Source organism: Nannospalax galili, unplaced genomic scaffold (genome assembly GCF_000622305.1).
Source record: "Nannospalax galili isolate Female #2095 unplaced genomic scaffold, S.galili_v1.0 scaffold1350, whole genome shotgun sequence".
Lineage (NCBI taxonomy): Eukaryota > Metazoa > Chordata > Mammalia > Rodentia > Spalacidae > Nannospalax > Nannospalax galili.
Genome location: NW_008327998.1, coordinates 724,385 through 737,412, shown reverse-complemented (window position 1 = coordinate 737,412; position 13,028 = coordinate 724,385). Strand labels below are relative to the sequence as shown.

Below are 13,028 nucleotides of genomic sequence, written 5' to 3'. Positions count from 1 at the left end.
ACGTGGACGACTGGAGAAGACAACCAAGAAAATGAACGTGCTCAATTCTTTGTAAAAAGTCTCTGATGTAACTAACTACAGAGGCGTAGGGCCTGATCAAACCTGAAGGGCACCTTGCAGTTTTCCTAAGTGTGGGTGCGGTAACGTGACTAGCCAAGGATGGAGAGGTTGTGACTGGCTCCTGTGAGTCGAACCTCCTGCCCTGGAAGGTCGGTGTCCTATGCTCAACTGCGTGCTAACAAATGAACCAGGTCTCTTTAGCCTATGTGAGAAGTCCTCTAAATACAATACCAAGTTTTCAAGATCACTCAGGAGTCATTATCTATTTGCTGATTAGATGCTCTGTTATTTAATAAAAATAGAAAATAATCCCTTCGTTTTAAAAAAGCTTATCTCCTGCAAGAAGTAATAAAATAGCAAAAACTTTAATTCATCTCTGGGCTTCCTTTGAAGTATACATCTCGGAAATAGTGTTTATGAAAACAGTGGTTCCCATGGCAGCTGTGTTCACTGGAGACAGCAGTAAGGGCTAGAACAGGCAGGTTCTGTCAGGAAGACTTGGAGAAAAACCATTTATGCTACAGTGAACACTGGGGGAATAAAAACAATTGAACAATTGAAATGTAAACAGGAGATTGTAAACAAGAAACACCATCCCTCTCTCTTGACTCAATAGTCTATACAAACCACATAGATATCAAACGTTTTATATATGTACACAGCCAACATAATATCAAAATATATTTTATTCTGGACCTCTTTCAGATCTGATTCAAATTACAGTTGTCAAAGCAATACAACGCAAGGGGAGAACTGCAACAACACACAAAAACTGTGCCTGGGAAGGGCCAAAGGTCAGTGGGGACAAATCACTGTGATGTGGAACCAAAGTACATCGTGAGTATCATTGACATGGTCCAGGAGAGCAGAGACATCTTATCAGTCATCCTTATAAACCATCATGGAAAGTGAACAACAAAAGTTCTTTAACATGTACAAAAAATTGTCATGGGCTGGTTTACACTTGTACAACACCTTTAAAGTTACTGGATAACTAAAGAAAAGATGCAGACATTTTCATCCAGTGCTATAGGTAGGCTCACAGAATTAGACCCAAAGGATTTGCCAAAACCAAAATGAGAACATTATATAGAGCTACAATGTCAAAGTCAGGAGAGAAGAAGCCGCTTCAGTCCTGAAGGACGGCAGCACAGCCTGCCTGGTGGTTTGTGACGAGATGGAAAAGCACACCAGATAGATAAAACATGCAGAATACTTCCTTGAACTTATCCCGAATTCCAAAGAAAACATGAAACCGCTTGCCAGGAAAAAGATGCCTAGTTAACCACCCCTGCTCCAACATGGCTGCAGAAAGGGTGGAAGTAAAGAATTCTACTGACAGCTTAGAACCAGACAGAAGACACGATGGAGTTTCTAAATCAGTGTCTCAAAGAACTAAACGCTTCCTCTCTTCTGTTTAACTAGGATCATGTTTTTAAAAAACAGGTAGTGAACCTGACACTTCAGAGCTATACTGGTAGGAGTTCACACCTCCCCTTCCCTCCCTGCTGATTCAGAGAAGTGGGGGGGAGGACCAAAAACAAACAAAAACCACCCCAGGGTCTCTGTAGGCTGCTGCGCCCTCAGGTGTTGGCTGTTCCTGGCATGCCACAATGTTGGTCCACGGAGCAGGGATTCTGAGGAAACTGACGGACTCACCAGGTGCAGGGCAGATGCTGCTCTCAGCACGGGAGTTTCCAGGTTTTGAGGAAATGTGTGATGTGCTTACGAAAATGAAAATGGTCTTAAAGAGTAAAAAGCAGCACTGCATCCGTGTATTCTCCCACGTGTGTCCTGTCAGGCTTGTCAGGTGTGTGCAGAAGCGTGCTCATCTGTGATTCCTTTAAATGGCAAAAATGCCCAGGCCTCTGCAGGTCACTGCAGGCCCCTAGTCCTCATTTATAGCCTACAATATTCTAACAGAATCATTCTACATAAACAGATAGCTCCTTAAAAATAGTACTCTCTCATTAAATCTAATTTGACAAGAAAGAATTTTAAGGAAAAAAGGAGTGTTTTATAAGTGGAAAGTACAAATCTTTGGCCTGTCTCTTGACATTTTTTATGTCAAAAAGCAAAAAACCATGAGATTCAATCTGGTGATGACTTTTTGCACCATAATTTGTTTTCTACACCACAAAAGGAGGCACTTTCAGTATCTGTAAAAGGTGTTTGACCCTAAGACATACTTACCTAGAGAACAACTCATTAAAACAGAATTTGCTACACTCTAAGACCTATTCGGACATTATCAGTTACCACTCCTGAAGTCATCCACAAGTCAAGGGTATGACCTGATCATGAAATGGGATGGAGGAAATCTATGCCCTGATCTCCCACACAGAGAGGACCAGACTCCCTCCTGCCTGTTAAGAGTGGCAGCTGCTCTTTAATCACGTGGCATTCAAGTTTCCTCCCCCTTCTTATGATTACATTTCTTACAGTAGCACATAAAACAACGATCTACGATGGGTGCCAAAAGCCTACGGGATCCAGTGGATCTTCAGGAATAAGTTCTCAGGAAAAAGCAAGAGGGAAAGAAAGAGCCCCCGAGATAGAGCTGTGCATGCTGGGAAACGTGGGCTCCTGTCCTCACTGACTGCTCAGGTGGAGACAGTGGTATGGGGGCTGTGGAGCAGCATCGTGGCACGTCAGCAGGCGACGAACAGCAGCTAAGCCAACAGTTCTCCGTTTGTGAAGAACCACCCTACAGACACCTGCAGCCAGTCTGCGTGGAAAAGACCCGAGACTCCAGAATAAAGCTCTGCGTTGCTATTCTCTTACACGTCCTATCACGGCCAGTATACTGAAATAAAAGAGCTAAAGAACTGAGGCGGGGGGACCAAATGAGCAAACAGACACAAACACCTCAACAGGACACGTGACAATATCATAAGACACAGCTGCCCACTTGACAGCTACACTGCAGAAACTTGTGACTGTCTTTTAATCAGTTGGGAAGAATCTCAATGTCTATGCAAATGAATCAAATGTCCATATCAAAATACAAAAGTACTATCAACAATCACCTCCGACTCTCAGGTTTAAATTCAGTGCAATTGACAAATTCATTACTCAAGGAAACTGCAGCTCAGGTACACTCAGAACGTTTGTGTCTATTCCTGGGGAACACATTTAAAAGTTATTGCACAGATTTTTTTTATTTTTCTTAGATTTTTTTAAACAACAGAGGTCCACGGGTGCGGACCAGCGACAGGAGGAAGACCGTCTGTGCCAGACGCTCAGCACTCCAGGCTTCTGATATAAGTCATGGGGTGAGTTCTCAGTATCTCCGAGGTGACCCCAAACCCCGAAACAGCTGGCACAAAGTCATCATGGTGACTGCCGCTCTGGATGTAAATTTTAATAGTATTATTACAGTATCACAGTCCCCACTCACAGGAACCGGGGCACACAGGACAAGGATAGTGAGATGCAGTGTGTTTATTCTCTCGTTACCAGAAGCAAATACTACCCTACCTTAGTGAAATTAGGACTTGCTTCAATCAAGGCTGATATTATATAATACATATATATATTATATAACATATATAATATATATATATAATTGAAAACAAACAAACAAACAAAAGTACAGGTGCTGAAAAATCAGAGCTGCAGTGCCTGGGTTCAATCTGCTTCCACTCAGAATGCAGGGGAAGATTTTAGTGGTAAAAGGCCTCAAAATAGCTAGTGACAGAAATAGTGTTATAAATTTGCTGAGCTCAATAATAAGCAATTTCTTAATTAAAAATGAAAAGATATGAACTTGACAACTGTTCTCTTCAGAACGGACAATCCTGCTGGCCACTCACCCAAACACGGCCTCAGGGAGATTCTACTTTTAGCTGCATGAGCACAAGAGATCTGACTGGGTATCTATATCTTTAAGAAAATATCTGATATGAACAGAGTAAAAGACACGGCACAGTAGTGATTACTGGAAAAAGAACAGCAGCTTACATCTCTGTGTATCGGAAACAGTGCAGCCCAGGCCACAGATGCAGAGCTGGAGCAGGGTCGCTGCAGTTACAGTTTTCCCCTAAATGCCGAATCACTGCTTTTCAAAAACACCTCGAAAGCAAGTCTTTTAAAGGTTGTTTTAAAAACTAAGGGGTAGCAAACATGTTGCCATGTGATGGCAGTGTTATGTATTGTTATCTTGCTTTGTAGAAAGAAAAATAACATGAGAGATTTTTAATACTGGAGTCTGGTTACATATTTAAGCTTCTACACAGAATGACGGACACTTGGAGAAGCTAATCCTTATCCAGAAACATTTTAATCTCTTAAAAAACAAAGCAAAACAAACAGACAGACAAACAAAAAAAAAAAAGCCCCAGACTACTTTGCTCCTTTTCACAATAGTGCACATTTTAACCATAATTTAGTTTATGGCTACAGAGCATCAGAAGATTTTTTTTTAAATGTATCTTCTCTATGGTAATATAAAACAAAACCATTTTGTGCCCTTCTAGTCTTTAATTGGCAGAAATATGTCCTCCAAAAGAAATTATATTCAAGCCACATCACCAAAAAAGGGGAAAAAAAAAAAAGAAAAAGCCCAGAGAACAAGAGCTGGTGCTTTGCTGACGTGTCTGCAGATTGATGTGACCAAAGCCACGTGTTTCCCTAATTCCCACCCCCTGTGCACCAATTGAACATATGCTCTGGGAGCCATAAAATGTACCAAACTTCTACCTTTTCAAAAGAATGCATTAAAAATATTTTTAAGATTTTTTTGTTGTTGTTTAAAAGGAGAAAAATAAAAGCAAGAAACTGATTCACTCCCTTACTTCATGCATCCGAACTCTAAATCAAAAACAAACTTGGAAAGCGAGAACAAACTACTGCAAGTTTTTGTAAGTCCATTTTCTCTGTACATACAAACTGCTCACTACGGAGGGAAAAAAGAAGATAATCCATGGTGTCTGCTGATTCGAAGGGAGACCAGGCTGTCATCAGTATCCCAACCGCATGTGTCGCCTGCTCCCACAACACGTGTTTTCTTCTCTTCTGTTTTTCATATCCAAACTTCTAAATGCTATTTAGGGGCACAGCAGATTAGATTCCAGCACTTGGTGAACAGAATTCACAAGCTGTGATGAAACTCTGTCATCTTCGGGGTACAGTTGTGTTTATATACACTGCATGTGTAGATCTCTTAGATTTGGCTGCAGTGGACTGGCCATGGTTCGAGTGGGACTATAGCAGTACGTGGGTCAGGGACAGTCATTTTGGCTATGTACACATTCATAGTCGGTCCATGGCTTCCAACTAGTAGCACTATTTCCGAAGGTCTAGTACACAAACCTGTAAGAAAGGACAGTCAGCCACTGTGTCCATAACTCCAGCTCACACTCCAAGCTTAATTTGTGTAGAGTATAATTTAGAATCTGTCTCCAAGGTGCAAGTTCATGAAACCAAAGCCGCAGAATCATGAACACGAGTGCTAAGCAGAGGAAGGTGGACTATCTAAACTGCTGGCAGGATGGAAGAAACACAGCTAGGATTTTTGAGGGTTGATCTCTATTCACCAAAAAGAGGACAGAAACTCACAAAGGATACTGGTTCCTAACTGTGATCTTAATGGACAACAGTGGGTGTCACGTGGTGCAGTTTCCCCGAAAGCCCTTCCCTGACTTCAGATCTCTGCAAGCACGTTTTCAAGAACTTAAATTATTTTTTAAGTAACACACATATACTGTATGTCCCCCCCCCCCCCCCCCCCCCCCCGCCAAGAAATGACTTCTTCGGTCTCTGGTCCCCAACCTCCAACACTCCTCCATAGGAGGTCGGACAAGAGTGGTAAAAATTCCAGTCACCTGGATTGATACTTCACTACATTTAATTCTACAGATGGGGATTTACATTAGAAGCAACTGCTCATTAGCTGGTCATGGAGTCACACTCCTTATTCAAATGCAAAGCACTTGTCCAACACGAAGCCTGGGGGGTGTGGGAGGGTATACCTTAACTTAAAAATTTTAATTTGCAAAGAATATGATTGTGTCACTACCAGGACAGTCATATTCCCAAACGACCCCTCCTCTGAGAACGGGGATACTCACGGAACCATCCGATGCACTGGCTCCAACTTTGTCCCCTGCTGCATTCCAGCAAACTTCAAAAATCCCACCTGTTCCCCTGTAGCTGTGGACTAGAGCACCTGTCTGAAACAGGAAACAGATCCCTAAGAATCATGTCAGAAAACACATCCACACTGTGAGATAAAAAGACTGTCATGTGGGGAGGGGGCTTGAGAGGCCCCACTGTCCTCGAGGATCTGTCCATAGTTAATGTTGCTGGGGAAGGGGGGAGACGTTTTCTTCCAGCAGTGTAGCAGCTGGTAAGTTGCTCATGTACGTCTAAATAAGCCCTCACCAATGCTCCTGTAAGGCACTCTAGGTACACTCACTGCCCCACCCCAACGACATGAAAGTGGAGGGGAGTGGCTGGGAAGGGGGAGTAGCTGGGAAGGGGGAGTAGCTGGGAAGGAGAAGGGGCTCAGTGGGAGGGGACAAAAGGTACTGGGGGGGGTTGAGTATGATCAATATGCATTGTATTCATGTACAAAACCCTCCTAAAACAAAGACCTCTAGATAGGCTGACTAGATTTACCAGATGGACAAGTAGTGTGGAACTGCTGAGGGTGCCGACAACACAGCAGACAGTAGCAGGGATATCAGAGTATAAGGGATCTAGTCGGGGAGGGAGGCTAGGGGAGGGTGCTATCTGGGAAGTGGGTATAAAAATAAGTAAATAAATAAATAAATAAATAAAAGATGACCTTTTTCAAAGAAAAAAAGAGGGGAGAGAGAGAGAGGAAGATAGAAAGGGAGGGAGGGAGAGGGAGAGAGAGAGAGAAAGAAAGAAAGAAAGAAAGAAAGAAAGAAAGAAAGAAAGAAAGAAAGAGAGCGAGCAAGAAGGGGTGCAAAGATCCATCCACTTAAGAGGCTACTGGATAATTCCTGTAAGACTCAATGAAAACTCAGGACTAGAGGCTCAAGATAAACTGCCAGGGATAACAGAACTTGTGAACAGAGTAAGTCTGAGAATGAATGGAAATATGGCAGAGGCAGGCAGATCTCTGCAAGACTGAGGCCAGCCTTGTCCACACAGTGAATTCCAGGCCCACTGGGGCTGCAAAGAGATTCTGTCTCAAAATAGACGATAGATGATAGACAATAGATAGATGATAGACAGTTAATGATAGATACAGAAATATTATGATGCATTATTTCTAAGAATTAGAGGTGGGACTTGCTTTATGCCAAAACATGGACAGGTTCTCAAATGCCAGAGAAGCCTGTGGTGGCCCCTCCACAAACAGGAAACAAATAGTTCTCAAAGCATCATCAGCACAGGCTGCTTTTCCAGTGCTGGTGACCATTCCGACTAAACACTTTTGGCTTCCCTGACACAGCAGCTACAGGTGAACACTCGGTGCCCATATGGAATACCTTCATTATTTCTGAGGAGCCTAAGAGTTGTGCTGACACAAACAAAGTACCACAACGAGGAAGCACAGCAGCTAACGAGGACACCCCTGTGCACGTCTGTTCTTCTCTGCACGTGTCCTGAGTAGTACCAAGACAGCACAGTGCACGGGCCAGGGACAGTCAAAAAAGGCTAACAGAACAGAAGATGCAGGTGTTCTGAGGGATGTCACAAAAGTTCTTTAAAAACACAGCCAGAAACACTAATAATCTCATTGACTTGAATTATCAGTGTAACTCTTTGATTCCTTCGATGAAAACAAAAATAATTCAGCTACCACTGAAAAGTGAGTCAGCCCAGAAAGGCCTCTCTGTGAAGCCGAGACAGAAGGCGGAGGTTCTGTGGCAGCTGGAAACCCTGGAGGTGCTCTGCTCTGACAAAGCAGACAGTCCCTGTAGCTCTGTGACGGCCTGAGGAGTCAAGCCGGGGACAGCAGATGTCCTTCAGAACAAAAGGCAGCAAGCCACATCCCTGCAGACCTTTCCCACCACCCATCCACCCAGGCCCCACTGGTCCACCATTGTCTTCCACTTCAAATTCAGCCTGACACGGTGCACAAACCACAGATGGACAGTGATGCTGATCAGAGAGGAAGACAACTTGGTATCTTTACCTCCTTCCTAAAAGTTTCCATAGATGGAGGCAGTGGAGCTGATGCAGTAGACCCAGGGTATCTGTAGTTAATGAGGAGACAGGAGCAGCCAACAGGATGGAAGGTGACTGGGGGCTAGAGGGCAAACCCTGCAGCAGACCCATAGGTGGCAGCTAGGGATGAATGTGGGGTGAAGATAAGCCAGCAGGCAACCTTCTTTAAAAGCATGTAGCGCCGGGCGTGGTGGCGCATGCCTTTAGTCCCAGCACTTGGGAGGCAGAGGCAGGCAGATCTCTGTGAGTTCGAGGCCAGCTTGGTCTACATAGTGAGTTCCAGGAGAGCTGGGGCTACAGGGAGACCGTCTCAAAAAGACCAAAAAAAAAAAAAAGAAAAAAAGAAAAAAAGGCATGTAGCAATCTCTGAGTTAACTAGGCCATAAGGAACCAAAACAGCACGACTACGAGGCAGGACTGTGGTAGTAAGTCAGTGAGTCACATCACCAGATCTGAATGTTGGAACAAGACACAGCATTCATGTGTCACATGCTCAGGTGACATGGACATGCTATATGAGCAAGGAAAAAGCCCCTGTCTACACAGGTCAGAAGACAGCTGATCCTGCACCCACAACCAGATACCACCTACCACTTAAACCGAAAGATAAAACGAGGATCATTACTGCAGTGGATGGCTGGCCACGTGCCCTTATACACCAATTCTGTCACAACAGACCCAGAGCACCTGAAAACATTCCAAGTAACAAGAAAAAGGAGTATCTTAAAAGATGACATTCAAGCTGGGCGTGTTGGCACACGCCTTTAATCCCAGCACTTGGGAGGCAGAGGCAGGCAGATCTCTGTGAGTTCGAGACCAGCCTGGTCTACAGAGTGAGTTCCAGGCAGCTGGAGCTACAGGGAAACCCTGTCTCAAAAAGATCTCCCCACCAAAAAAAGGTGACATCCATACAAAGCAAATGTAAAACCGTAAGGCATCTCAGAATAAAATAAGAATAAAGGATAAGAAAATTTTTTAGAGAAATCATAAAAGTTTATTGAAGAACTAAGAGGTAGACAAATGGATACAGCATGTTTATAGGTAATAAAACCCAAGGTAATAAGTTTGCTTGTAAACTGAAGGGAACCAAACACAAACCCAGAATGAACACTCATCACTGATGGCAAAGTGCCAAGCCCAGAAAATCAATTCTTAAAAAATGGCAGATCAAGATGTGGAGTGTCAAGAATTATTAAGAGTGGGCTCTTGATTCAGGGATCCACAAATCCACCAATGGAAGGAAGAGAACTGGTGGCTGGTGATTCTGCTCAATGGTAGAGCGCTTGCGTAGCATGAACAAGTGCTCAGTTCAACTTTCTGCCTTGGAGAGGGGGGAAGAGCCAACCATAGCTTGATTAACGAACTCAGAATATGAGCAGTGTTAGGGCGGCACCGGATGCTGTGAAGATAGCGCCTACCCACATGTAAAGATGGCATTCTGGGCCGGGCGTGGTGGCACACACCTTTAATCTCAGTACTTGAGAGGCAGAGGCAGGTGGATCTTTCTGAGTTCCAGGCCAGCCTGGTCTACACACAGAAACCTAACTCCAGAAAGATCACAAAGTTTAAACACTATGAAAAAAATGGAAGACCTCGGTGACATCCGTACAAAGAGTGTGAAACTACAAAATCACCAATCAAAACAAGGTGGGATGGGGCTGGAGAGAAGCTCGGTGGTTAGGAGCACCAGCTGCTCTCTGAGGACCCCAGTTTGGTTCCCAGCACCCACATGGTGGCTAACAACCATCCGCCACTTCAGTTTCAGAGGATCTGTGTCCTCCTCTGACCTCTGGACACTGCAGCTACACAGTGCATTTACACACATACAGGCAAAACACTGACCCATATAAAATAAAAATAAATGTTTAAAAATTTATAAAACAAAGAATGATAATTTGAAACTAACCTAAGAGACTGATAGTATAAATTCTCCATGAATAAGGTGGAAAAACAAAGATCTGAAACCACACACACACGACCAAGATGGAAGAGCGTTCACAGCACACGAAGACCGCTAGCCAGCCAATCCCGAGAGCTGCGCTCTGCTCTAAAAGCAAAGCACTAATAAGCATTTTAAAAGACATTTCATCTCAACTACAATCAAGAAAGAACAACTAAACAGGATTTCATCCATCAAATTGGAAACCTGTGGAGCAGATGAGAACTGAGGACAGAGGAAAATGGAAAGCCCAATGGAAATCAAGCTCACTAGACAGCTGCTGAGCACAGGCATGCCATGACCCACAGTGGCCTCTGATTCACACAGAAGACTGCAGAAATACATAAACAGATACGCATGCATACATGAATATGTCCACAGAAGCATTAGAAGGTTTCATTCATCTGGGTTCGAAAATGCCGAGAATACTTCTAAGCTCATCAATAACAAAACAAACTGCTCACTGGATGCTCTGGAGTAGTCAAAGCAGCCCCTATTTTAGACCTTTATAAACTCATGATTAAAAACCAAGCACTGTTAGATGCTGCAAAATACAAAGCTTCAGAAAACTCACACAACACCAGATCACTCCTGTCCAATTTTACCACACAAAGCAGTGACATACACCATCTACTGCGGGAATGACAGCACCTCAGGACCACTGCAGCCATCAGGAAGGACAAGGCAAAGCCAGGTGGAAAAGATTTTAGATGTGTCAATAAACAGCAATGATCCAATTGAAATCCAAGCTGGAACAGAAGATCTGCAAGAAATGTGGCAAAATGTCCCCATCAAGCAAACCTGGAGATTTGTATTGTCGTAACTATATTATTTACATTCAGATTCACTTTCACAAATATTCCACTGTTCAGTTTCAAAGCTGGACTGGATGCAGAAATTAATGTCCTTCTAGGAACAGAAAGCTAACATTTGGCAATGGTTTAAATGTGTGTCTCCCAGGTACAGAGTTCATTCGGCATACGTTCATAAAGAGAGAAAATGGAGATGAGGGGAGAGCGTACATGGTAAGACATGAAGGAAGAGTATCTTTACTTTAAAAAGAACAATAATCAAGGCCAGGCATGGTGGAACAGGCTGCTAATTTCAGCACTCAGAAGGCAGGGGCAGGTGAATCACAGGTTCAAGGCTAACATAGCTATAAAGTGAGACCCTTGTCAAAAAGCCCTAAACACTAATAATCTAGTTGAAAACGTGAAGGACATGATCCAAAAGCACCCCAACAGCACAGGAAGTAGCTCCGAGAACTGACAGTAAGATGACATGAAATCGAAACTCCTGTGCAGCCATAAAACTAGCAGCAGAGTGACAACTGCTGGCAGAAGATCTAAAGATAAATGGGAGGGGGTGCACACCTTCAGTCCCAGCACTTGGGAGGCACTTTGGACTTCCAGACCAGCCTGGTCTACATAGTGAGTTCCAAACCAGCTGTGACTTCAGGGAGACCCTGTTTCAAACTAGACCAAAGACAGACAAAAAAAACAAAACAAAACAAAACAAAAAAACCCCCCAAAACCCAAAAACCCCCAAAACCAAAAACCAACAAACCACCACCAAATACTACAAAACTAAGCACCAAATAAATCACCGCATTAAAGAATAGGCAGTTCTCAAAAGAAATACAAATGGCCAGTAAGTATTTTAAGTTTTTGACACCCTTAGCCAAGAGGGAAATGCAAACTAAAATTACTCTGAGCTTCCACCTCGCCCACTGGGAGTGGCTGTCAGTGGTTCCAACACGGCGGCCCAGGCTGGCGAGGCTGTGGGGAGATCACGCTGGTGCGAGTGCACAGTTAGCCAAGTGCCATGGAGATCAATATGGAGGCTTCTAAAAACACAAGATGAACAAACCACATAACCCGAGCCTACCATAGTACTTCAGAACCAGCCTGAAGGACTCTAAGCCATCCCAGTAGTAAATACTGCACATCAGAGCTTGGTGCTCCATGGTCCATGAGAGCCAAGAAATGGTGCTAGCCCAGAAGGTCATCAACACAGGAGGAAAATGGGTTACATACTCACAACAGAACTTGATGCATCCTCAAAGAAGTGAAACCATGACACTTTGAGGAAAATGGGTGGAATTAGAAATTCTGTCAACCAAAATAAGACTCAAGACAAATACTGAATGTTTTCTCTCATATGAGAATCTCAGATTTTAATTGTACGTGTGTATGGGAGGGTGTGGGTCATGGAACTAGTGAGGGGATGGACTACGGTGGGATTCAAGAGGTCTTCATGGGGGATAACAGAACCATGTGCCATGGAAAAGAGAGGGCTGGGGGAGCAGGAGGGCCAGGGAAGCGAGTCGGGGAGCTCCAGCGACGCCCCACAGCTCTGAAAGCGAATTTTTCTAAAAGCAAAACAAAGTTAAAAGAGAATGCATAGAAACCAGCCTAAACCGAAGTGTGTGGCCTAAACCGGAAGTGGGTGAAGGGACGCAAACGCATTCTCATGAAATGAATCCTGGAACCTCGCTGACACCGCCTTCCACTCCGAAGCTGGACCAGGAGGCAGGACTCGCACCTCCGTTGCCAGACGGACGGACGGATGGACGGACGGACGGACGGACGGACGGACGGGAGCGGAACTCGGTGCGGATGAAGGAGACGTCAGTGGTCTGGCACCACTGTGCATGAAGCCACAGATGGCCAAAACCCCTCAGAGCAGACCTTTATGTAATGTCTGAGTGTTTCTGACCAGTAAGAATGTGTAACTTAATACAAGGAACACTTGAAACAATGATCTGTGGCAATTAACTCTGGAATTAGCTATGGTGGAGATCTGCGATGGCAAGGAAAACGGCTCCCAATAGCATGTTGAGGAACCTGGGGAACAAAGGGGACTGTCTACCACGGCGGGTATT

General features: G+C 44.1%; 1 protein-coding gene across 2 annotated transcripts in view; it reads right to left on the bottom strand.

Moving 5' to 3' along the window:
* Window positions 1-728: 728 nt before the first annotated feature.
* Window positions 729-13,028, bottom strand: part of Tbl1xr1 (transducin beta like 1 X-linked receptor 1) — a 145,199-nt gene continuing 132,899 nt past the window's right edge. For both annotated transcript variants that reach the window (XM_008838813.3, XM_029565614.1), the window contains 2 exons: window positions 6,132-6,233; window positions 729-5,373 (listed from right to left, as the gene is read on the bottom strand). In XM_008838813.3, the coding sequence (XP_008837035.1) occupies window positions 5,347-5,373; window positions 6,132-6,233 (129 nt within the window). In that variant the 3' untranslated portion in view covers window positions 729-5,346. The remainder of the gene's footprint in view (window positions 5,374-6,131; window positions 6,234-13,028) is intronic.